General features: G+C 43.3%; 2 protein-coding genes across 3 annotated transcripts in view; one reads left to right on the forward strand and one right to left on the reverse strand.

Moving 5' to 3' along the window:
* The window catches only part of LOC132783090 (hepatocyte nuclear factor 4-beta-like), a 35,970-nt gene extending 31,958 nt beyond the window's left edge, over window positions 1-4,012 (forward strand). Inside the window, exons 8-10 of the mRNA XM_060788161.2 lie at window positions 629-865; window positions 1,194-1,313; window positions 2,408-4,012. Coding sequence (XP_060644144.2) covers window positions 629-865; window positions 1,194-1,313; window positions 2,408-2,544 — 494 coding nt within the window. The 3' untranslated portion in view covers window positions 2,545-4,012. The remainder of the gene's footprint in view (window positions 1-628; window positions 866-1,193; window positions 1,314-2,407) is intronic.
* Window positions 4,013-15,608: 11,596 nt separating this feature from the next.
* ZDHHC7 (zinc finger DHHC-type palmitoyltransferase 7) overlaps window positions 15,609-26,585 on the reverse strand; it is a 45,249-nt gene continuing 34,272 nt past the window's right edge. For both annotated transcript variants that reach the window (XM_060787961.2, XM_060787962.2), the window contains exons 5-8: window positions 23,889-23,985; window positions 20,397-20,478; window positions 19,419-19,549; window positions 15,609-16,295 (exon numbers count right to left, since the gene is read on the reverse strand). In XM_060787961.2, coding sequence (XP_060643944.2) covers window positions 16,119-16,295; window positions 19,419-19,549; window positions 20,397-20,478; window positions 23,889-23,985 — 487 coding nt within the window. In that variant the 3' untranslated portion in view covers window positions 15,609-16,118. The remainder of the gene's footprint in view (window positions 16,296-19,418; window positions 19,550-20,396; window positions 20,479-23,888; window positions 23,986-26,585) is intronic.

Consider the following 26,585-nt stretch of genomic DNA (forward strand, 5'->3'; position numbering starts at 1 on the left):
TATGATAGCCATGTATAAATATGTGAGAGGAAGCCACAGGGAGGAGGGAGCAAGCTTGTTTTCTGCTTCCTTGGAGACTAGGACGCGGAACAATGGCTTCAAACTACAAGAGAGGAGATTCCATCTGAACATGAGGAAGAACTTCCTGACTGTGAGGGCCGTTCAGCAGTGGAACTCTCTGCCTCGGAGTGTGGTGGAGGCTCCTTCTTTGGAAGCTTTTAAACAGAGGCTGGATGGCCATCTGTCAGGGGTGATTTGAATGCAATATTCCTGCTTCTTGGCAGGGGGTTGGACTGGATGGCCCATGAGGTCTCTTCCAACTCTTTGATTCTATGATTCTATAAGTTGATGATGGAGTTTTGCTAGTAAGTGCTTTCCTTGGCCTCCCCCCCCCCCACTCTTATGGTTTAAATGTGTGACAATGAAATAAAAAAAAAACGTATGACTTTTTGTTTTAAAATCCACAAAAATCAAATCCACAAATGTGGAGGGACAATTGTAGATTTCTAGTCCCAAGCATTTTAGATGAGAGAAACTCTACCTTTACTACTAATCTTGTATGAATATAAGTGTCTATGAATATGAGAACATTGATGTTGCCATCATCTCTCCTCCTTCTCCAACCCAGATTGCAAGGGTCTGAGTGAGCCCAGCAAAGTGAAGAACATGCGCTTCCAGGTCCAGGTGAACTTGGAAGACTACATCAACGACCGGCAGTATGACTCACGGGGGAGGTTCAGTGACATCCTCCTCCTCTTGCCGCCCCTCCAGAGCATCACTTGGCAGATGATTGAGCAAGTCCAGTTTGTCAAGCTCTTTGGAGTGGCGAGGATCGACAGCTTGCTGCAGGAGATGCTCCTGGGAGGTACTGAACTATTCCTTGAAGGTCTCCAAAAGGCAGGAAACGTTGGCATAGGCTAAGGACAGAAGACCATATCAACTTGTGTTGTAGCTGGTGCAGTTTGGCACCACTTTATCTGTTATGGTTCAATGATATGGAACCCTGGTTCTTGCAGTTGGTGAGGCACCAGCATTCTTGAGCAGAGAAAGCTCAAGGCTTTGAGGAACCACCATTCCCATGATCCCACGTCACTGAGCCATGGCAATTCAAATGGTGTCAAGGACTCTAAAACCAATCTGCCTAATAGCCAAGGTCAACTTAACTCCAATCAGTTTTCCTTTCTTTTGTACAGGAACATCCATGGATGTCTCGCAGTATCAGTCGGGGCCCTCCAGCCTCAATTTAGAACCTCTTCCGGGACACATTGTGCTGCCCAGCAACATCAGCTCTGTGATCCACACCATTTCAGTCTGTAGGTATCCAGCTCCGGATTGTCTTTCTAGGAAAGCACTCCAACCATTGCAAGGGAAAATTCTGCAATCCAAATATTCAAACTCACAGACGGTACAATCCCTTGCCCATGGGACCAGTACCCATATCCAGCAAAATGTGTCTTCTCTAGATCATTCACATGACTCTGAAATATGCCTCGGTCTGAAGCTACTAAGGAGGTGCTTTAGAGACCTCTAAAATTCCTCGAAATGATACCTCATAAGTCCCAAAATTTTCACTAACGATACTTTAGAACAGTGGTTCCCAACCTTCCTAATGCCGTGACCCCTTAATACAGTCCCTCAAGTTGTGGTGACCCAAAACCATAACATTGTTTTTGTTGCTACTTCATAACAGTCATTTTACTAGTGTTATAAATCATAATGTAAATATCAGATATGCAAGATGTATTTTCATTCACTGGACCAAACTGGGCACAAATACCCAATGCACCCACATGTAAATGCTAGTGGGGTTGGGAGAGGATTGATTTTGTAATTTGGGAGTTGTAGTTGCTGGGATTTATAGTTCACCTATAATCAAAGAGCATTCTGAACTCCACCAGCGATGGATTTGAACCTAATCTGTCACACAGAACTCCCATGACCAACGGAAAACACTGGAAGGGTTTGATGGGTATTGACCTTGAGTTTGGGAGTTGTAGTTCACCTATATCCAGATAGCACTGTGGACTCACGCAATGGTGGATCTGGACCAAACTTGGCACAAATACTCAATATGCGCAAATGTGAACACTGGTGCAGCCTGGAGAAAACAGACCTTGACTTTTGGGAGTTGTAGTTGCTGGGATTTATAGTTCATTACAATCAAAGACCATTCGGAACTCCACCAACGATAGAATTGGCTCAAACTTCCCACATGGAATCCCCATGACTATCAGAAAATACTGTGTTTGGTGATGGTCTTTGGCGACCCCTCTGACACCCCTTCGCGACCCCCAGGTTGAGAAACACTGCTTTAGAAACACTTTAGAAATGAAATGCTAGTGCCCCCTAATCTTGTAATGGCTTTTGACATTTTTGTGACCTCGCTTACTGTTTTTCTTCTCTGTAGCTTCTCCTGAAACATCCCTTCCGTCTCCTTCCACCAGCACAGGAAGCGAAGATTACAAGCTCGGCCCAAACCCGACGGCTGAAGTCTCAACAACGCTTTTGCCACAGGCTGTTATACCGAAGCAGGAAATCTTATGAAGAAGCAAACTCAAATCCGCCCCCCCTTTCCCAAAATGAGTTACCGTTTTAGGTCTTCGTACCTCAAACCCAACTAACCTCCCTCTCCTAAAGCCAATTGTTGAACAGGCCAGGTCTTTGAAACCCTTTTGTCTAACAAAATGAGAAATTTGGATACTCTACTTTTTTCACAACATTTTTTTACTTAAGTAAAATTATTAACGTATGCACTTCCACTGGGTTTAGGAACACAGTGAAAAACACAAATAAAGAAATTGCAATTTGTTTACCACTCTAATAATGTCAAGGTCTTTCTATATGACTATGATTGACCTCCATTAGAAGTTGACCACAGAATTGCATTGGGGGACCTAGAGGTTCAAGAGAGGTTCTCTCTCGAAATCTTTTGGCCTTCCCACATGACCAGAGGAAGTCAAGCTGGAGGATCTAGGGATTCCTAAAGAGATTGAATCCATGAATAATTAAATCCATAAAAGTCAAAACCACAAATGTGGTTTCACCTGTAATGAAGGGCAATGAAGTGGATCATATGCAGATGATATTGTCCTGTTTGCTGTTGGTCCCCCATTTCTTTTTGCTCTCATTCATACAATACCAAGCCATGCCCTTTTTGGGCAAGCTTTGGAAGACTCAAAGACCCAAAACCATGCAAACTTGAGAAGTAAAACATTTCATTGGATTGTTGTAGGTTTTTTGGGCTGTATGGCCATTTTCCAGAACATGTTGATTCCGGCCATGAAAGCCCTTGAGGAGACATAAAAACATTTCATATTGCATGGACTTGTTTCTGTATTAGGCTTCTTTGTTTCCTATTCTCTAAGCAAGTTTTCATATTGTTTTAACTGACAGATGCACTTTGAGAGGGTTTGGTGATGCTATTACCTTATGAGAACTTGACCATATGTCATTTATTAAAATGTGACCTCAGAATCAAGCATTGTTTGATTCTGAGGTCACATTTGCCACAAATAATTCTGCATTTCAAGTTCATAGCAACTGCAACTGCAAGAAGAGACCCATTGACATTATAGTCCATATTCCACATTCGCTGGGTGGGTGGCACACAACTCCCATGAAAGTGGAAAACACATAAAAAACTTATATTCACAAACAAAGTGATAATTTCTACCTCTTTTGCCATTGCTAATGAGCATGCTCTACACTAAAAAACGTGCTCATATGTGGTTTATTTTCTATCACACTCCCATCTGTTGTGTAGTTATTATTGGTGATAAACCAAAAGAGAGAAGATGAGTTCCACACAGAGCAAAAAACAAATGTGATCACGACAGGCCCCGTATTTCTTCTTATTCATAGGTTTCTATTGCCATTCTTTGTTTGAAATGCATATTATTACGTATAGTCAAGGTGTTCCTTTAAGAATTGTTTAACCATTTTGAAAAGCTGTCAATTATTTCCAAAATAAATATGTGCTGTGCTCAAGAGTAAATAAAGTTGCAAAACTATCGTTATTGTATTGTATACCCTTGGGGGTACTGCTTTGCAGTGGCTCCAGTCCTTCCTCGAGGGCCGTTCCCAGAAGGTGTCACTAGGGGACTCCTGCTCGACTCCTCGGCCATTGTACTGTGGAGTCCCGCAGGGTTCAGTACTGTCCCCTATGTTGTTTAACATATACATGAAGCCATTGGGAGAGATCATCCGGAGTTTCGGGGTGCGGTGTCATCTGTACGCAGATGATGTCCAACTCTGTCACTCCTTTCCACCTGCTACTAAGGAGGCTGTTCAAGTCCTGAACCAGTGCTTGGCCGCTGTGATGGACTGGATGAGGGAAAACAGATTGAAACTAAATCCAGACAAGACAGAGGTACTCCTGGTCAGTCGAAAGGCCAAACGGGATAGGGTTACAGCCTGTGCTGGACGGGGTTACACTCCCCCTGAAGGCGCAGGTTCGCAGTCTGGGAGTTCTCCTAGATTCATCGCTGAGCCTGGAGCCCCAGGTTTCGGCGGTGGTCAGGGGAGCTTTCGCACAATTAAAACTTGTGCGCCATCTGCGCCCGTACCTTGGGAAGTCTGACTTGGCCACGGTGGTCCACGCTTTGGTTACATCCTGTTTAGATTACTGCAACGCTCTCTACGTGGGGCTGCCTCTGAAGACTGCCCGGAAGCTGCAGCTAGTCCAACGCTCGGCAGCCAGATTACTAACGGGTTCTGGGTACAGGGAGCATACAACCCCTCTGTTACGCCAGCTCCACTGGCTGCCAATTAGCTTCCAAGCACAATTCAAAGTGCTGGTTTTGACCTACAAAGCCCTAAACGACTCTGGCCCTGTTTACCTGTCCGAACGGATTCTCCCCTATGAACCATCAAGGTCTTTAAGATCTTCCGGGGGGGGGGGGGCTGCTCTCGATCCCACCACTGTCACAATCGCGGTTGGTGGGGACGAGAGACAGGGCCTTCTCGATGGTGGCTCCCCGGCTTTGGAACTCCCTCCCACAGGAGATTAGAACGGCTCCCTCCGTCCTGACGTTCAGAAAATTAACAAAGACTGGCTATGGGTTGCGGCCTTTGACAACTGAGTCAACTCTGGTCCACATGGAAGGAGAATGATTAACTGTGAATTATGACCATGAATGTTTTTGACGACTTGGCTGTGTAATTGTGATGATGACTATGTTGTATTGTAATATGTTTTTAACGTGTAATGAGCATGCATTGTGTGGTTTGTATTTTGTATATGAACACATGTTGTGAACCGGATCTGAGTCCCTCCTGGAGGTGAGAAGATCGGTATAGAAAACTTTTAAATAAATAATAATAAATAAATAATTTTTTAAGAAACTTAGGGATAGGCTCATTAAGTCAAGGAAAACTTGGGGTGCATTTATACAGATTAACTGATGCAATTTAACACCACTTGAACTGCCATGGCTCAAAGCTATGGAATTGTGAGAGTAGTAGCTTTGCAAGGCCTTTAGCTTTCTCTGCCCAAGACTGCTGACACCTCACCAAACTATAAGCCTTATGATCCCATAGCATTGCATCATGGCAGTTCAAGTGGTTTCAAACTACGATAATTTTATGGTGTAAATGCACCTTTGGTTAAGCAAATAGTCATGTTAGGCTGTTAGGAATTGTGGGAGTTGAAATCCAAAACACCTGGAGGGAGGGCTGAAGTTGGCCCATGCCTGGTCTAGTGATTCAATGAGTTAACTACTTGGAGCAAGCAGTTGAATATGGATGGTTGTTTCTGCATCAGGCCAACTTCTCAAAATTTGGAGAAGGAATAAAGGCAGCCCCCAAGTTACAAGCAACACAGGTTCTGTAGTGTGTTCTTAAGTTGAATTGTACGTAAGTCAGAACAGGTACCTTATAAAAGTGTAACTCCAACCATATATAATAATAGCACTTTATAATAATACTTTATTTGTATTTCACCCTATCTATCCAAGGGGACTAAGAGCAGATTCCAGCATATACAGCCTTTGAAACACAATGAGACACATATATACAAATAAAGGCAAAGGCTTCCCCTTTCATCTCCGGCTCTGGAGGCGGTGCTCATCTCTGGCTCTGGGGGAGTTGCTCATCTCTTTTTCCAAGTTGAGGAGCCTGCATTATCCGTAGACACTTCCTGGTCATGTAGCTGGCATGACTTTCATGGTGCACCTTTTTATCTTCCAGCCGAAGTCATACCTATTGAATTTATTCATATTTGCATGATTTCAAATTGCCAGTTTGGCTGGGGCTGACAGCGGGAGCTCACCCTGTCTTGCAGATTTGAACCACCAACCTTCAGGTCAGCAAGTTTAACAGCTCAATGGTGTAACCCATTGCAACGCTTGGGTTAACATCCCTGTGATGTTTTCTTTGTTGTCTGTGCCCCTCTTCAGATTTTGTTTCATTTTCTATCCCTATGAGAATTTGATTTTGAAAAATTTGGCTTGTTGTGGAAAAAAGGAATGGTGATAAAGCTGCAGTGGCGATCCCATTCCTCCCCCCCCCCCCCCACCTGCCCCAATAATAACTCTTCTAGGAGTGATTTTCCTTCCTTCCGAGGGATAGATTTCTCATTTTCTGTTGTTTCAAATGACTCTTAACTATGAGTCATTTGTAAGTCGGATGTTTGCAACTCGGGGATCGTCTGAACTCAGACAACCACATGGATGCAGACAGAGTTGCCTTTTGGATCTATTGGTCCCAACACTGTGGTTTCTCAAATTGATACCCTTCAAGTACTTTTGATTACAACTCTTGGCAATCAGGTCAGCCAGGGCTTTTGGAAATTGGGGTTCCAAGACCTGGAAGGCACTAAGTGGGACTCATGTCATCTCTCTCATGTCTAAAGCTGCTTTGTGTCTCAATCAAGAGACAAAAGTGGAGTAATAATAGTAATAAGTAGTACTTACTTACTTAGGCAATCCCTTGTTGTCCGAGTAGGATAGTCTACCAGGATCAGTGTACTTCTGGTGGATGTGTAGATGATTGTGGAGTCCTATTCTGGATCTGCATCTTCTCCCACAGTGAGGGCACTGGTTTCCAGGTGGAAGGCAGTTCCGGTCAGGGTTGGCTTGACACGCCTTCCTCTTGGCTCCTTTCCCTCTTTCGCCCTCCATTCGTGCCTCTTCAAATTCTACAGCACTGCTGGTCACAGCTGACCTCAAGGGCCAGGGTTTCCCAGTTCTCAGTGTCTATGCCACAGTTTTTAAGGTTGGCTTTGAGCCCATCTTTAAATCTCTTTTCCTGACCACCAACATTCCGTTTTTCATTCTTGAGTTCGGAGTAGAGCAACTGCTTTGGAGACGGTCGGGCATCCGGACAACGTGGCTAGTCCAGCGGAGTTGATGGCAGAGGACTATCGCTTCAATGCTGGTGATCTTTGCTCCTTGAAGCACGCTGACATTTGTCTGCCTGTCTTCCCAAAAGGTTTGCAGGATTTTCAGGAGGCAGCGCTGATGGAATTATTCCAGGAGTTGCATGTGATGTCTGTACAGTCCACGTTTCACAGGCATATAGCAGGGTTGGGAGGACAGTAGCTTTATAAACAAGCACCTTGGTATCCCTATGGATGTCCTGGTCCTCAAATACTCTCTGCCTCATTCAGGAAAAAGCTGCATTGTAGAGCTCAGGTGATTTTGCATCTCAGTGTCAATGTTGACTTTTGTGGAGAGTTGGCTGCCAAGGTAGCAGAAATGATCAACATTTTCTAATGTTACACCATTAAGCTGTATTTCTGGCATTGGAGAGGGACTGGCCGGTGACTGCTGGAAAAGCATTTTGGTTTTCTTGATGTTCAATGACAGGCCAAGCTTCTCATATGCTTCTGCGAAGGTGTTTAAAGTGGCTTGTAGGTCTTCTGAATGCACACAGATGATGTTGTCATCAGCATATTAGAATTCTATGACAGATGTTGTTGTAACCTTGGTTTTGGCTTTCAATCTGCTGAGGTTAAATAGCTTGCCATCTGTCCGATGGACGATTTCCACTCTGGTGTGAAGCTTCCCGTCAACAAGATGAAGTATCACAGCAATGAAGATGGAAAGATAAAGTTGGGGCAAGAACACATCCTTGTTTGACACCTGATTCCACTTTAAATGGGTCACTTTGGGAGCCATTGCTGTCCAAGACTGTTGGCAAGTAGCATTCCCAAGCCCACCAAGGATGCCACGAACTGAACCTAGATACGAGGCACACGCTCTGTCCCCAAGGCCCACATCACCACAATGTTCAACCAGGAAGACTTCAATTAGTTACTTTATTTTACATTTTTAAAAAATTACAACGGAACGAGGATTTGAAAAGCAAGAAACTCCATTTCCAGACACACCACACACACGCAGACATACTTTCTAAGTCACGCACAAGTTCAGCTGCATTAAGAGGGTTTTTTTTCTGAGTTCCAACTATGGAGGTCATCGCACGATATTGGTAGAGAGGAGCCTTGTGAGAACAGCAACGGACTGAATCCATTCTCAAACTCAATGAGGTGGCAAAAAAAGAGAAAGAAATGGTTCTGGGCCTCTTTGAACTTTGCTGCATTGTTTAACCTTTGTTTTCCTATAGTCGGAGTCAAATTTAAGAGTCCTCTAGTTGGTGGTTCATCCAATGAGAAGTGCATTCACTTATAAAATAAACTTGCAAATAGATCTTTTTTCTTTGCCTTGATTGGGAATGGGCTACATAGATCCAGCAAGACACGATCTGCATGGTTTTGGGACCCCTTTTGAAAACTTGGACCTGTACAATTTACCAAACAGTAGAGTCTCGCTTATCCGACCTTCGCTTGTCTGACGCCTCCCCCCCCCCTTTCCTCCAGCATTTCCTCTTCAATTAAAGGAGCGCTCCCCAACTCTCCCTCCATTCCCAAGAAGAGAAAAAGGTAAGACAAGGAGGAGGAGGAGGAAGGAAAAGGAGAAAAGAGGCAGGACTGGAAGCAGAAGCGTCCTTTCCTCTGTGACTTCCACGCTTCTCTTCCGCATCCGGGCACTTCCTCCTGGGTTGCTCTAGCCCCGAGTCGTTGCCTTAACCTTTTGAGTTCCTCTTGTTAGTATTCTAGGTTTCTAATGTATTGTCAAAGGCTTTCATGGCCAGAATCAATGGGTTGTTGTGTGTTTTCCAGACTGTCTGGCCATGTTCCAGAAGCATTCTCTCCTGTTGTTTCACCCCCATTTAAGGCAGGCATCCTCAGGGGTTGTGAGGTCTGTTGGAAACAAGGCAAGTGGGGTTTATGTATCTGTAGAATAATGTTCAGGGTGAGAGAAAGAACTCTTGTCTGTTTGAAGTAGGTAGCAATTGGCCACCTCTATTACCATTTAATGGCCTAGTTTCAAGGTCTGGCTTCTCACTGCCTGAACAAATCCTTTGTTGGGAGGTGATTAGTTGGCCCTGATTGTTTCCTGTCTGGAATTTCCATGTTTTTGAGTGTTGTTCATTTACTGTTATGATTTTAGAGGTTTTTTTAAAAAATAAATAAAGAACAGTAAATAAAGAACAACTTTTTTTTGTCATGTCAGGAGTGACTCCTGGTGTGAGAGAATTGGCCGTCTGCAAGGACGTTGCCCAGGGGACGCCTAGATGATTTGATGTTTTTTTTTTATCATCCTTGTGGGAGGCTTATCTCATGTCCCCGCATGAGGAGCTGGAGCTGATAGAGGGAGCTCCTCCGCCTCTCCCCGGATTCGAACCCGTGACCTGTCCTGCCGGCACAGGGGTTTAACCCACTGCGCCACAGGGGGCTCCAAAGAACAACTAATCACCTCCCATTCTAGGTTCTAGCACCACGTCGGACAGGTAACAGTAGGAGACTCCGTACTATCCAACATTTTTGTTTATCTGACGTTCTGCCTACCCTTTTTTGTCGGATACGCAAGACTCTACTGTAGTTGCAGTGAACCACAGGGGAGTAGAATTTATATTATAATCTAATGGTAACTATACCCTAAAGGAGTATAGGTCTAAAGGAGACATTGCAGTGAGCACAATATTAGAGCCCATTTCGGAGGTTAAAAAAGGCACCTGATTTTCCTACCTCAAACTTGACTAGCTCAGCATGATGTGAATTAGCTTGTTGTTTGTGATTTGTCATCTGGAGGTTAACACAGACTTCTTGGATTGATTTGCTTGGCAAACCAAAACAAAGAAACAAAAAAACAGAAGCCGAAGGGAAGATGCTATCAAGGCAAGTTAACATGCATCTTCGCTTAACGTGGTGTGATTTAACCCCAAAGACACGTGGTACAAGGTTGGCTATTTTTATAATGGCAGAAGAGACAGGCCACTCTCTAAACCAGGCACAGGCAAGATTTGACCCTCCATGTGTTTTGGACTTCAACTCCCACCATTCCAAACAGCCTCAGGACCCTTCCTTTTCCCCCTCAACTGCTTAACTGGCTGAGGACAAAAAGGAATGGGCCTGAGGCTGTTAGGAATGGTGGGAGTTGTAGTCCAAAACACATGGAGGGCCAAATTTTGCCCATGCCTGTTCTAAACCAGTGATGCATCTCTTTGGTGGAAGGAAGGAAACTGGATAATGAATGGTGCCTAAGACACTGTCTCCCAGCAATATCTAGAAAAGGACAAACCGAAGATCTCTGGGGTTTCAGATACGGAATAGGTGGCTCTGAGGCATATATATGGTACCAAGTAGGCATAGATAATCCATGGTTCTAAATGTTTCTAAAGTATTTCCAAAACTAGAGGGTGCTGGTGCTTTGCTTCTAAAGTGTTGCTAATGTTCTGGTGGTGACAATTTCAGAACTCTAACAAAACTTTCAACATTTCAACATTCAAGAGAGATATTGACAAGTCGGAATGTGTCCAGAGGAGGGTGACTAAAATGATCAAGGGTCTGGAGAACAAGCCCTATGAGGAGCGTCTTAAGGAGCTGGGCATGTTTAGCCTGAAGCAGAGAAGGCTGAGATATGATAGTCATGTATAAATATGTGAGAGGAAGCCACAGGGAGGAGGGAGCAAGCTTGTTTTCTGCTTCCTTGGAGACTAGGACAAGGAACAATGGCTTCAAACTACAAGAAAGGAGATTCCATCTGAAGAGGAAGAACTTCCTGACTGTGAGAGCCGTTCAGCAGTGGAACTCTCTGCCCCGGAGTGTGGTGGAGGCTCCTTCTTTGGAAGCTTTTAAACAGAGGCTGGATGGCCATCTGTCAGGGGTGATTTGAATGCAATATTCCTGCTTCTTGGCAGGGGGTTGGATTGGATGGCCCATGAGGTCTCTTCCAACTCTTTGATTCTATGTTTTCATTATTATTTTGTTATTGGTGATTTCTATGACAGAACCAATTAGGAACTGCCATTTATAACAAAATTTTGAGAGTTTTGTTAAGAGTTCTGAAATTTTCACCACCAGAACTTTAGCAACACTTTAGACGCAAAGCAGCAGCGTCTCCTACTTTTATAAGTATTTTAGAACCATTTAGAATCCATTCCTAGTACCAAGAGCAAAACAGAAGCCCTGATATGTTTAAGGCAAGTTTCAATACAGGGTTGTAGCTGCGGTCTCTGAACAAAACCCGTTGAGGACATACATGCTCAAAATTTTGCACTGTTATAACCCTTCCATTACAACTGGGATTTGGAGGAACGGTGGAAGAGAATTGGTTCAGGATCATTGTGTTACGAAAGCATTACTTGCAGATTGAACGGCACATTGGAACCATGCAGGGGCTTCTCTCTACAAGGGACCGGGAAACGCTGTTTTTTACACTATTCTCTGGCACGGAAGCAGATTTGGTCATCATTATGGCACCGTATCAGCTGTCACCACAAAAAAAAAATCTTATACACATTTCAACATTGCAGCACTTTCTCATTCCCAAAGAAATGGCCTCCTTATGCATTGTGGCTAATGGTTAAACCCAAGAAGCTATGATCAGCTTGGCTGGGTGTCACGATATCAAGGAGACCAGATATGAAACAACTTGAACCGTACCCAAATGTCACCATGAGACCATTGTTTAAGTGTCTGAGAGTGGGAAGAGGCATTCCTGAATAAACAAAGGAATTTGCCACCAACTTGGATTGAAAGGGCAGGAAGAGGAAACTTTGGCACCATCCAAAGAATCTCTCTTGAAATGAACCCAATGTCTCATGGCGCATCCAAGAGGTTCAAGCAATACAGTCTGAGCAAACTTTGGCCATCTCTCCAGGTGTTTTGGACTCCAACTCCCACCATTCCTAACAGTTTCAGGCCCTTTCCTTTTCCGCTTAAGTTTTTTTTTTGTCGTGTCAGGAGCGACTTGAGAAACTGCAAGTCGCTTCTGGTGTGAGAGAATTGGCCGTCTGCAAGGACGTTGTCCAGGGGATGCCCGGATGATTTGATGGTGGAGGCTCCTTCTTTGGAAGCTTTTAAACAGGCTGGATGGCCATCTGTCAGGGGTGATTTGAATGCAATATTCCTGCTTCTTGGCAGGGGGTTGGACTGAATGGCCCATGAGGTCTCTTCCAATTCTTTGATTCTATGTATTTTATCATCCTTGTGGGAGGCTTCTCTCATGTCCCCGCATGAGGAGCTGGAGTTGATAGAGGGAGCTCATCCGCCTCTCTCCCCGGATTCGAACCTGCGACCTGTCGGTCTTCAGTCCTGCCGGCGCAGGGGTTTAACCCACGGGGGGTCCTCCGCTTAAGTGGCTGAGGGAGAAAAGGAAGGGCCCCGAGTCTGTTAGGAATGGTGGGAGTTGGAGTCCAAAACACCTGGATTGTAGATCTGGTCTACAGCATTCCCACAGTGTTTACCTTGGAGCAAGCACAGGTCATTTTGCACATCCTCTTATTTTGTGTATTCTGACTATAACACAAAAAGAAACACAAGCAACAACTGAATCTACTGGATTAAGAGGACTTCCACTCTATAATCCGTTTGTTCCACGGGGATCTAGTCTGCCCCGAACTCCCATAAGAAAGCCTCAAGAGACACCCGAGTGCCAAGAGGTGAGTCTCCTTACAACATAAGGCTGAGGTCAAAGGTAGGCAGGTAGGTAGATGGGTGGGGTGGGTAGGTGGGTGGAGGGGGGAAACCAAATATAATTTGGGCCCAAATATAATTTCAGAGAAAGTTTGGAAGACATTCCCGGGATGGGTTTGGTTAAGAAGGAAAAAGAATGGAGCCAATAATACCAGTAAGTTTTCCTTTTAAGGTTTTTGCAAGGAAGCATTTTGCTCTTTCACAATGGGAAAACATACCAATCCTGGGAAGTTACCAGACATTGGGTTGCTGTTGGTTTTCCAGGCTGTCTGGCCATGTTCCAGAAGCATTCTCTCCTGACGTTTCACCCAGATCTATGGCAGGCATCCTCAGAGGTTTTGATGTCTGTTGGAAGCTAGGCAAGTGGGGTCTATCTTTGCATCTATCTCTGTGGAATAATGTCCAGGGTGGGAAAAAGAACTCTTGTCTGTTGGAGGCAAGCGTGAATGTTGCAATTGGCCACCTTGATTAGCATTGAATAGCCTTGCAGTGGCAAAGTTAATTAGTGAGGGTAGCTGCATAGAGGTCTGTTGGAAACTAGGCCAGTGGGGTTTATATATCTGTGGGATAATGTCCAGGGTGGGAGAAAGAATTGGTCACCTTGGTTAGCACTGAATGGCCTTATTTATTTTATTTATTATTCAAACTTATATGTCGCCACTTCCCTAGGGCTCGGAGTGGCTTGTATCTTCAAAGCCTGGCTGCTTCCTGCCTGGGGGAATCCTTTGTTGGGAGATCATTAGCTGACCCTGAAAGATTATTTTCTGGAATTCCCCTGTTTTTTTTAGTGTTGCTCTTTATTTACTGTCCTGATTTTAGAGCTTTTTAATACTGGTAGCCAGATTTTGTTCATTTTTATGGTTTCCTCCATTCTGTTTAGAGTTGAGGCAAGTGTGAATTTTTCCAATTGCAACATTCCCACTTGCCTCCAGCAGACAAAGAGTTCTTTCTCCCACCCTGGACATTATTCCACAGATATTTATTTATTTATTTATTTATTTATTTACGGCATTTATATGCCGCCCTCCTCACCCCGAAGGGGACTCAGAGCGGCTTACAATATATATTTTCATACAATATATTATATTATTAGCATAGTACAATATCAGTATATATTACTATGTTGCATTATACCATTATATTGTAATATTATTAGTAATATTACATGTAATGTAAATATATAATTATAATTATAATATTGAATTATAGTTATTGAATTATAATTATTGAATTATTATTACTAGTATTATATTGTATAAACCCTACTTGCCTAGTTTCACAGCAACCCAGTTTTACTATTCCATTGTATACACTGGAACTTCCAGTATTTTGCAATTGGCAACATTCACACCTGCCTCAACTCTAAACTCTAAAATCAGGACAGTGAATAAAGAGCAACACCCCCAAAACAGGAAAAATTCAGACAATATGAATCAGGGTCAGCTAACATTTCCCAACAAAGGATTCCCCAAGCAGCAACCAGCAAGGCCTTGAAGCTGCAAGACTATTAAATGCTAATCAAGGTGGCCAATTCATAGTTGCCTCAAACAGACAAGAGTTCTTTCTCCCACCCTGGACATCATTCCACAAGCATATATACCTCACTTACCTAGTTCCAACAGACCTCACCTGCTCTGAGGATGTCTGCCATAGATGTTTATTATTTATTTATGTGGAGTGCTTCTACCCCGCCCTTCTCAACCCCCTAGGGGGGATTCAGGGCGGCTTACAAAAGGCACAATTCGATGCCTGACAGTTCACAAAATACAATATACAAAATACAATATAACGACAACAGTTATAACTAATTAAAACAATCAAATTAATACAATAGCAGCAATATTGTATTAATATTGTTGGCAAATGTTGGCAAAACATCAGGAGAGAATGCTTCTGGAACATGGCCATATAGCCTAGAATACTCACAGCAACCCAGTGATTCCAGCCATGAAAGACTTCGACAACACATTATCAGACATTGTTATCAAAGGAAAATGAGAGTCATCCATGTTTGGATCCCAAAATGATGGGATTCGACACCTCAGCCATCTTTTCTTAAAGTGCTTTTTTTTTTTGTTCGTGTCAGGAGCGACTTGAAAAACTGCAAGTCACTTCTAGTGTGAGAAAATTGGTCGTTTGCAAGGACGTTGCCCAGCGGACACTGCACAGATGTTTTGATGTTTGACCATCCTTGTGGGAAGCTTCTCTCATGTCCCCGCATGGAGAGCTGGAGCTGACAGAGGGAGCTCATCTGCGCTCTCCCTGGATTCGAACCTCTGACCTGTTGGTCTTCAGTTCTGCCAGCACAAGGGTTTAACCCATTGCACCACCGGAGGCTCCTTTAAGTGCTTATGATCAGCAAAAGTGGCACAAATATCCAGGGCCAAATGAGAGCACTGCAACCAGATTAGCGCACAGTTAACATGTTATAATCCAGCCACTGAAAGAAAAGAAACTGAGTGAAGCTATAGCAATGTTGGGCAATGAATAGCTGCTTATCCTTGGGGTTTTGGGCAAGAGATGCAGAGATATCGCTCAGCGGGCTCTTAGGACAAACTGAAAAAAGGTTACATGAATGGGTTACGCATTGCCTGATAATTATGGGATCAAAACAAATGGAAAGTGCTGATTTTGGAGAGCGATTTCCAGCACTTATGCCTTTATGTATCACGATTGATAAGCTGTGCCAGAGTGCACAGTCTTAATTAAAAATTAAAAAAAACACATACCCAGCAGATATCAATTCTTAAAAAACAAAAAGTACACGCATATAAAACAAAAAGAGGGTTGAAAAAATAAAAAATAAATGCATAATTAGTCCTCTAAAAACAATAAGTTACAGTAGTAAAGACAATTATTTTGGCTTCTTGAGTGTGCCCATCCACCTTCCTTGGTTGTTCCTGCTGCGAAGCCATACGTGGCGGGATCCCGCCTATCGCTTCCAAGAGTTAATGAGATGCCTGTGATTATAAATGTATAAAATTCTGCTTGCTACAAGCAAAACGTTCCATACGTGTCGATCCTCACTGCTCACAGGTTTACACCGGGACGGGTTTCCCTTCCCCTTGCGCTCAATAAATACAATATACTACTTTTTTGTTTTGTTTTGTTTTCATGAGTTCCATGGTGATTGGCCGGCTCAGACGGAAAACTCAGGACCCCCTTTCTTGGCTCGGAGCATCAGCTGCCTGATTCGGAATCCAGAAAAGGGGTTGATCCACAGCAAGGAAGGCTGGCCCCCAAAGACGGATTTCATGCCTTCCCAGCGCAGCCGCCGCTCCCAGGTGGGCTTCTCGCTTTTCAGTCTTTCGATCTCCTGCGGAAATGAAATATTCATCTCTGGGTGCATTATCGCAAAAGGAAAAGATGATATGTCACCCGAGAAGGTGCCCATGCAGCGCCTTTAGGCTGGCACAGAAAGGTTCAGGCCCAGACGTAATCCTCTAGCTCAGGCATAGGCCAACTTTGGCCCTCCATCCAGGTGTTTTGGAGTTCTATTCCCACCATTCCTAACAGTCTCAGGCCCTTTCCTTTTCCCCCTTAGCCGCTTAAGAGGAAAAGGAAAAGGAAAAGGAAGGGGACTGAAGCTGGTAAGAATAGTGTGAGTTGAAGTCCAAAACACCTGGAGGGAGGGCCAAAGTTGGCCCATGCCAGCTCTAGCTTACTTTCAAAGGCATTTCCCTAACCATGAAGCACATAACCTATCTTAAACATGATACAGAGAATAATATTGCAAGCAGGGCAAAGAAATGATCTTGTGAGACTGTTGAGAATTTAGCAATGGGATTTTGTTGTTGTTGTTGTGAGGCACAAAAAACGAAATGCAAAGATACAGAATGGGGGACAATGCCTGGCTCGAGAGCAGGACGTGTGAAAAAGATCTTGGAGTCCTTGTGGACAACAAGTTAAACATGAGCCAACAATGTGATGTGGCGGCAAAAAAAGCAAATGGCATTTCGGCCTGCATCAATAAGAGCATAGTGTCTAGATCTAGGGAGGTAATGCTACCCCTCTATTCCGCTTTGGTTAGACCACACCTGGAATATTGTGTCCAATTCTGGGCACCACAATTCAAGAGAGATATTGACAAGCTGGAATGTGTCCAGAGGAGGGCGACTAAAATGATCAAGGGTCTGGAGAACAAGCCCTATGAGGAGCAGCTTAAGGAGCTGGCCATATTTAGCCTGAAGAAGAGAAGGCTGAGAGGAGATATGATAGCCATGTATAAATATGTGAGAGGAAGCCACAGGGAGGAGGGAGCAAGCTTGTTTTCTGCTTCCTTGGAGACTAGGACGCGGAACAATGGCTTCAAACTACAAAAGAGGAGATTCCATCTGAACATGAGGAAGAACTTCCTGACTGTGAGTGCCGTTCAGTAGTGGAACTTTCTGCCCTGGAGTGTGGTGGAGGCTCCTTCTTTGGAAGCTTTTAAACAGAGGCTGGATGGCCATCTGTCAGGGGTGATTTGAATGCAATATTCCTGCTTCTTGGTAGGGGGTTGGACTGGATGGCCCATGAGGTCTTTTCCAACTCTTTGATTCTATGATTTTATGTTTTTGTTGTTGTTGTTGTTGATATTATTATTATTATTATTATTATGTTTATTATTATGTTTATTATTATTATTATGTTTATTATTATTATTATGTTTATTATTATGTTTATTTATAAAGTAAAGTTTTCCCTTGACATTAAGTCTAGTTGTGTCCACCTCTGGGACTCTGGTGCTCATCTCCATTTCTAAGTCAAAGAGCCAGCGTTGCCCGTAGACACCTCCAAGGTCATGTGGCCACTGACATGACTGCATGGAGTGCCCTTACCTTCCCACAGATCTACTCACATTTGCATGTTTTTGAATTGCTATTTTAGCAGAAGCTAGGGATAACAGATTCGAACTGCTGACCTTTTGGTCAGCAAGTTCAGCAGTTCAGTGCTTTAGGCCCCTGGTGTTTTTTTAGCTATACCCCAGTTTATCTCTCCTTCAGGAGACTTGAAGCAGCTTAACATAAAAGCATCAGCATGGATGCCATGATTCACTGGTTTGATTCCAGAAATAAACAAATCCAGGTATCACTTCATAAAGTTGGAAGAGACCAGTCCAACCCCCTTCTGCCAGGCAAGAAATCACAATAATAATAATAATAGTAATAATCTTTATTTATACCCCGAACCCAAAGGGATTTGAAACAGCTCACAATAATTCACAGATACAGAAAATAATATAAACAATAAACAAAAGGCAACAATAAACAATAATGTTATATTTTTAATGTGCGTTTTAACTGTAATTTTAAATTTTAACTTAAATGTATTTAATTGTCTGTTGTCTAAAGGCATCAAATAGTTACATATGTAAAGCTGCCTTGAGCCCCCTTAGACACACGAAAGGCGGGATATAAATAGAGTAATATATATATATATATATATAAAAAACAAACAATTATAACTACATAAAATTAAAATTACATACTAATAAAAGAATGATTAATGAACCGTTTAAAAGCTATTTGCTCTCTAAAAACGATCTGAATATAAGCATTGTTTAAATATAATCCAATCTCTCCCAACAGATGGCAATCTAGCCTGTTGTCAAACACTTCTATAGAATCCTAGAGTCCAACTCCCTTCCACAAGGCATGAAGATACTGTGAAAGCCCTCTCAACAGATGGCCATCCAGCATCTGCTTATACTCCACCACCCTGTGAGGTAGCAAATTGCCAAACAGCTCTTACCATCAGGAAGTTCTTCCTAATGTTTAGGTGTAATGGTCAGAGTCCTTCCAAGGCATTTTCTTACAGCAGGATAAAAGAGCACGTTATAAAGGGGGAGAAACTGTTTTCCCTGGCATTTTCACTCCACCAGGCATTTTCAGGGAAGCAACAACAACAACAACAACAACAACAACAACAACAACAACAACGATAATTTATTTGTATTCTGCCCTATCTCCCCAGGGGACTCAGGGCAGATTCCAGCATACACAAACACAAAGGCAAACATTCAATGCCTAGAAATTACCACTGCTATTATTATTACTCCCCTTTTCTGCAGCCAGAGTTTAAAACCTCATTCAAAGTTTTAAATAGCAGAATAAGATTATTTGCAACATTTGGGACCATTGGAGAGACACTTCAAATGTGTGTGTGTGTGTGTGTGTGTTTGTGTGTGTGTGTGTGTGTGTATATATACACACACACACACACAAAAACACACACACATACACACACACTTGAAGTGTCTCTCCAATGGTCCCAAATGTTGCAAATAATCTTATTCTGCTATTTAAAACTTTGAGATATATATATATATATATATATATATATATATATATAGTACTGGACAGGCACAAAGACGCAGCAGACCTATGCATACAGGTGATGCAAAGAGGCAGCCCACCAAATCACACATTAGATCCAAAGGATCATGTGCTGGCCTTACCGTTTCATCGTTGCATATGGAGTGGATTTGGGTGCCAAACATTACTGCGGTGAATGTAAGGAACAGGAAACCCTCAAGGCACAAGAAGATCAGCAGGATGACTGTCACGGGAGGGGAAAAGTCGCTGCATTCTGAGAGAGAAAGCCAGGGAAGGAAAGAAGGAAGGGCTTGAAGACAAAGCACATTGCAGCAAGAATGCAACTGAACAATTAGCACACCAGAAGCTGCATGGTATAACAAGGTCAATCTAGACTCACAAAGCCCCTGCTGAGGGATCGATGCACACAAAACCCAAACAGGCCTTTAATTGGGAAGTTTGGCCCAATTCCATTCTTGGTGGGATTCAGAATGCTCTTTGATTGTAGGTGAACAATAAATCCCAGCAACTACAACTCCCAAATGTCAAGGTCTATTTTCCCCAAACTCCACCATTGTTCACATTTAGGCATATTGAATATTTGTGCCAAGTTTGGTCCAGATCTATCATTGTGTGAGTCCACAGTGCTCTCTGGATGTAGGTGAACGGCAACTCCCAAACTCAAGGTCAATGTCCACCAAACCCTTCCAGTATTTACTGTTGGTCGTGGGAGTTCTGTGTGCCAAGTTTGGTGGAGTTCAGAATGCTCTTTGATGGTAGGTGAACAATAAATCCCAGCAACTACAACTCCCAAATGACAAAATCAATCCCCCCCCTCCACCTCACCAGTATTCAAATTTGGGCGTATCTGGTATTTGTGCCAAATTTGGTCCAGTGAATGAAACACATCCTGCATATCAAATATTTGCATCACGATTCATAACAGTAGCAAAATTACAGTTATGAAGTAGCAACAAAAATAATTTTATGGTTAGGGGTCAGCACAACATGAGGAACTGTATTAAGGGATCACGGCATTAGGAAAGTTGAGAAACACTGGCTTAAAATTAAATACCCTAAATCACAAGCCACACTGAAAGCCGGTCTGCGCAATTGCTTACCAATCCACTGTCCTCGAACGCAGGAAAAGAACTGAAACCCGCACAAGACAAGAGCGTGAGCTGAAATTAGAGATATGTACATCTGGAAAAAAGAGGAACGTTTGGAAATCAGTGTCTACCTATGAGTCATGCATACATACATACTCCTATGCATCAGGACTGTGCATATGCATGTGTTTAGTGTCTATAAATAAGCACACAAGAGTAGAAGTTGTAAAAGCCTCCACTCCAAAGACCCACTCATGGCATACGGAATTGTTGTCTGAGTTGTTTGGTTTCAAGATGCCTTTGCGCACAAGATTTCTTTACTGATTCCTCCGCAAGGCAAACAACATCCCTCCCATTTGTTAAATAACGTCCATCTTTTCCTACACAACTCTCAAAGATCCTGAACCTCTTCTAAAATGCAAAATGGTCCATACAGGTGGCTAAGACAGTTGCAATTTTGCTTTCTGATAGTTTTGATCCATCATATTTGTGTCTCTCTCTTTGATAGGTGTCTTCCCCTCTCCGTTTAGTTGCAGAAAACAACAAATATTATTGTACAGTAAATGAAGCCAAGATCTCAGCCATTGCGAAAATAATAGACTATAACAGGCATGACTAATTAATTATTGCAGAAATTATTGCAGAATTTCTTCTTCAAATCTGGAGCCAGAATTTTATTCATACAGAAATACTTCACATTCCGCTGTTATATTGGTTGAGCATCCCTTATCCGGAATTCCTACATTCTCTAAAATGCAAAATTGTCCATATGGGTGACAAAGATAGTTGCATTTTTGCTTTCTGATAGTTGTATATACATAAATGTTGTTTCATACTAAACAGGAGCTATTTTGTTGAGTTCCAGGGCCAGAGAAGCAGATGGCGAAAACAGAAGAATGGTCTACCTCAGGGGCGCGTGCTTGTTCCATCAACGTTTAACATTTACACAAAGGACCAGCCACTGCCAGAAGGGACAGAGAGTTTCATCTATGGTGACGAACGTGCCATCACCACCCAAGCAACAAGTTTTGAAATGGTTGAACAAATGCTCTCCAAAGTTTTAGGTGATCTTGCTGCCTATTCCAGGGAAAACCAGCTGATTCGTAATCCATCTAAAACACAGACGTGTGCTTTTCACCTTAAGACCAGATATGCATATTGAGATCTGAGGATGACCTGAGAAGGAATCCCAATGGAGCATTGCAGCATACCCAAGTACCTGGGAGTCACTCTAGACCATGCCAACTTATAAGAAGCACTGCCTGAATGTCAAGCAAAAAGTGGGCGCTAGAAACAATATCATACGAAAGCTGACTGGCATAACCTGGGGATCACAACCAGACGCAGTGAAGGCATCTGCCCTTGCACTTGGCTACTCTGCTGCTGAGTACGTATGCCCAGTGTGGAACACCATCTCACCACACTAAAACAGTGGATGTGGCTCTTGAAGCATGCTGCACTATCACAGGATGTCTACACCCCACACCACTGGAGAAATTATACTGTTTAGCCGGTATTGCTCCTCCTAACATCCACTGGGAAGTAGCAGCCAATAATGAAAAAACCAAGGCAGTGACATCTCTGGCTCATATTCTAATCGGATATCAGCCAGCATGCTAATACCTTAAATCAGGGGTCCCCAAACTAAGGCCCGGGGGACAGATACGGCCCTCCAAGGTCATTTACCCGGCCCTTGCTCAGGGTCAATCTAAGACTGAAACTACTTGAAAGCATACAGCAACAACAATCCTGTCTCATCATCCAAAAACAGGCCCACACTTCCCATTGAAATACTAATAAGTTTATATTTGTTAAAATTGTTCTTCATTTTAATTATTGTATTGTTTTTAAGGGTTTTTTTGCACTACAAATAAGATATGTGCAGTGTGCATATGGAATTTATTCATTTTTTTTCAAATTATAATTCGGCCCCCAAACAGTTGTGACCTGGCCCTCTGTTTAAAAAGTCTGAGGACCCCTGCCTTAAATCAAGAAATAGTTTACTAAGATCTACAGAGATACTTGCAGGAACACCTCAGAAAGCGAGAGTCCAAAAGTGGCAAGCTAAAACCTGAAACCTCAATCAGTGGCTGATACCAGATGAGAGACTCCCTTGTGGGCACACAGAAGACTGGGCGACTTGGAAGGCACTGAACAGGCTGTGCTCTGGCACCACGAGATGCAGAGTCAACCTTAGGAAACGGGGCTACAAAGTGGACTCCACGACATGTGAATGACGAGAAGAGCAAACCACAGACCACCTATTACAATACAACCTGAGCCCTGCCACATGCACAATGGAAGACCTTCTCATAGTGACACATTACAACTGACACATTACAACTGAACCCTTGGTTCGCTGCTGATACGATAAATAAATTAATGCATAATGCTATTACTAATGGGAGGAATAGCCAATACTCCAGAGGACAGGTGCAGGATTTAAAACGATCTTGACATATTTGAGAGATGGGCCAAAACTAACAAAATGAAGTTCAACAGGGACAAATGCAAGATACTCCACTTTGGCAGGAAAAACGAAATGCAAAGATACAAAATGGGGGACAATGCCTGGCTCGAGAGCAGTACGTGTGAAAAAGATCTTGGAGTCCTCGTGGACAACAAGTTAAACATGAGCCAACAATGTGATGTGGCGGCAAAAAAAGCCAATGGGATTTTGGCCTGCATCAATAGGAGCATAGTGTCTAGATCTAGGGAAGTCATGCCACCCCTCTATTCTTCTTTGGTTAGACCACACCTGGAATATTGTGTCCAATTCTGGGCACCACAATTCAAGAGAGATATTGACAAGCTGGAATGTGTCCAGAGGAGGGCGACTAAAATGATCAAAGGTCTGGAGAACAAGCCCTATGAGGAACAGCTTAAGGAGGTGGGCATGTTTAGCCTGAAGAAGAGAAAGCTGAGAGGGGATATGATAGCCATGTATAAATATGTGAGAGGAAGCCACAGGGAGGAGGGAGCAAGCTTGTTTTCTGCTTCCTTGGAGACTAGGACGCGGAACAATGGCTTCAAACTACAAGAGAGGAGATTCCATCTGAACACGAGGAAGAACTTCCTGACTGTGAGAGCCGTTCAGCAGTGGAACTCTCTGCCCCGGAGTGTGGTGGAGGCTCCTTCTTTGGAAGCTTTTAAACAGAGGCTGTATGGCCATCTGTCAGGGGTGATTTGAATGCAATATTCCTGCTTCTTGGATGGCCCATGTGGTCTCTCCCAACTCTTTGATTCTATGATTCTACTGCTTATAAAACTACGTTCTAAAATCTTGGGGAAAATCCAAAATCCTTCTGGTCTCAAATATTTCAAAGATCCCAACACATTCTTAAAAGTGTTGCCTTGTGGTCTGGATCCAAATACCTCTCTCAGAAGTTACATATCGCTATGCCTTATTGCTCATCCACATTAAAGAACTGATGCATTAAATGTATCCCAGCGTGAAGATCCCAATCTCAACAATGTTGGGATGGGTCCATCTTTCCTACTCACCGTAAAAAGCACAAAAAACCTCTGGTTCCTTTCCCCGACACAGTTGTTGACCCACGGGCAGTGATGGTCCATCTTCCGAATACACCGCTTGCAGATACTGGTGAATATAGAGAGAAATGTATAGAAAATGATGTCGTATTGATGTTGACCTTGGTGAGAAAAGAGGCCCTTTCTCTGTAAAATATCTAAGACATGCATGAACCAGGAGGACAAAAGGAACAACATTTATTTATTTGAGAACACTAATGCAGCTGCGCAGAGTTTCTGACTCTGCTTTTGCTGCAAATGGCATTAGGTAGCTCGATAATGCTTGCTTCCAGCATGTTGAAGCAAATGTAAGTGCCTATTATGTTGCTTCTCCTGTTGATGATGGATGGCACAGAGCACAGCTGGTGTCTTATAAATGCAACAGTGCAATGTCTTGCTCCATCAGATTTGTGCCTCTGTCTTTGAAGAGTATATTCCCCTCTCTGTTTCGTTACTGAAAACACAGTAAATCAAGCCAAGCTCTCACCCATAGCGAAAGTAATAGAATATAAAGGCCATGACTCTCAAATTATTGCAGAATTTCTTCTCCAAATCTGGAGCCAGAATCTTGTTTATACAGAAATACTTCATCGGCCACGTCAAGAAAGACCGTTTTGTGGTTCATTCAGCTGTTATACAGGTTGAGCATCCCTTATCCAGAATTCCCAAAATTGTCCACATGGGTGGCAAAGATAGTTGCACTTTTGCTTTTTGATAGTTAATAGTAGAAAAGCGTTGATTCATGCACAACATTATTAACTTTTTTATAATGTCAGAAGCACAGAGAATATACTGCAAGTTGTATCTGGTGTGAAAGAATCGGCCACCTGCAAGGATGTTTCCCAGGGGATACCCAGATGTGTTACCATCCTGTGGGAGGCTTCTCTCATGTCCTTGCATGGGAAGCTGGGGCTCACCCTGTCTTGCAGATTTGAACTGCTGACCTTCAGGTCTTATTTATTTATTTATTTGCAGCTTTTATATTCCGCCCTTCTCACCCCGCAGGGGACTCAGGGCGGATTACAGTGTACACATATATGGCAAACATTCAATGCCAATTTTTGACATACATATACAGACATACACAGAGGCTATTTAACTTTTTCTGGCCGCCAGGGGAGCTGTCGCTTTCATCGTCGATCTGTGACGCTGATGAAGCACTTCCGCATTCCCTGCATGCTTCCCTGCTGGAATGCTTTGCTGGAGTCTTCTTTATGGCCTCATAAATCAGTTAATTTAGCCTCCCCACACTTTAAGGTGGTACCTAATTTTCCTACTTGACAGATGCAACTGTCTTTCGGGTTGCAAAGGTCGACAACAGGCTACACACAATTGGTTGGAAACCCACTCCAACCCGGGCTGGCGTCGAACTCATGACCTTTGAGTCATAGTGATCTTAATGCAGCTGACACTCAGCCAGCTGCACCACAATCCTGGTGAGAACTGCTTACTTCAGGTTAGTAGTTCAGCTGGCACAAGTGTTTAACCCATTGCGCCATTGCAGCTCCTAACATTATTAACAAAACTACTTTCTGGCTATGTGTACATAAAGCATAAATGAATTTTGTGTTTAGACTTGGGACCCATCTCTGAGATATAGTAGTAGTAGTAGTAGTAGTAGTAATAATAATAATAATAATAATAATGATACAATTTATTCCACTCTATCTCCCTGGGGGGACTCAGAGCGAATTACAGTATACACATATATAGGCAAACATTCAATGCCTTTTTGTACGTGAACAATGACATACAATGCACAAAGGCAAAGGTTTCTCTTTCCATCTCTGGCGCCTGGAGGTAATGCTCCACTCTGGCCATTGAGAGGTGCTCTTGTTCCATTTTTCAATTCCAAGGAGCCTGATGGCATGGGCAAACTTTCTAACTTGGGGGCCGCATGCTGGGCCGGAGTGGGGTGGGTGGGCTGGGAGGGAGGGGGTTCTCCCCAAGTCTGCCTTTTCCTCTCCTTCCTCTTCTCTTTCAGAGGCAGAAAGCGAAGGCAAGATGGGAAACATTTGGATCCCGAAAGAGTTGGTTGAGATGGTGGACGGGAGAGAAAAAGTCTATCCATTAGACACCGTATTGCCTACTTCTGATATAGAATCCTAGAGCAGGAAGAGACCCGTAAAGGCCATCCAGTCCAACCTCCTGCGACAAAGGAAGGCACAACCTAAGCACTCCCGATAGACCACATTTGCAGAAAAGTCTTCCACCACACTCCCAGGCAGCCTAGGCTATTTTTCAGGAAGTTCTTCCTCTTCTTTTCAGTTGAATCCCTTTCCCTGCCATTTGAAACAATTTTTCCCTTGTGCCCTGGTCTCTAGAGCAGCAGAAAGTCATTCTCTCTCTCTCTCTCTCCCTCCCCCCCCCTCCCCCCAATGGGAGACCCTTTCAAATCTTGTGGCATGGTTCTCAAGTTCCCTCTTTACTGTCCCTTCTGCCAGCTAAGCATTCCCCAGGAGGAAAGGAGGAAGGAAAAAAAAGGAGGGGAGGAAGAATGGAAGGGAAGGGAGGGAGGAAAGAGAAGGAAGGAAACACAAAAAGGAAGGAAGGAGTAAAAGAGGGAAGGAAGGACGAAACGGAAGCATGAAGAAGAGAAGGCTGAGAGGAGATATGATAGCCATGTATAAATATGTGAGAGGAAGCCACAGGGAAGACGGAACAAGCTTG

This window comes from Anolis sagrei, chromosome 8, assembly GCF_037176765.1.
Source record: "Anolis sagrei isolate rAnoSag1 chromosome 8, rAnoSag1.mat, whole genome shotgun sequence".
Lineage (NCBI taxonomy): Eukaryota > Metazoa > Chordata > Lepidosauria > Squamata > Dactyloidae > Anolis > Anolis sagrei.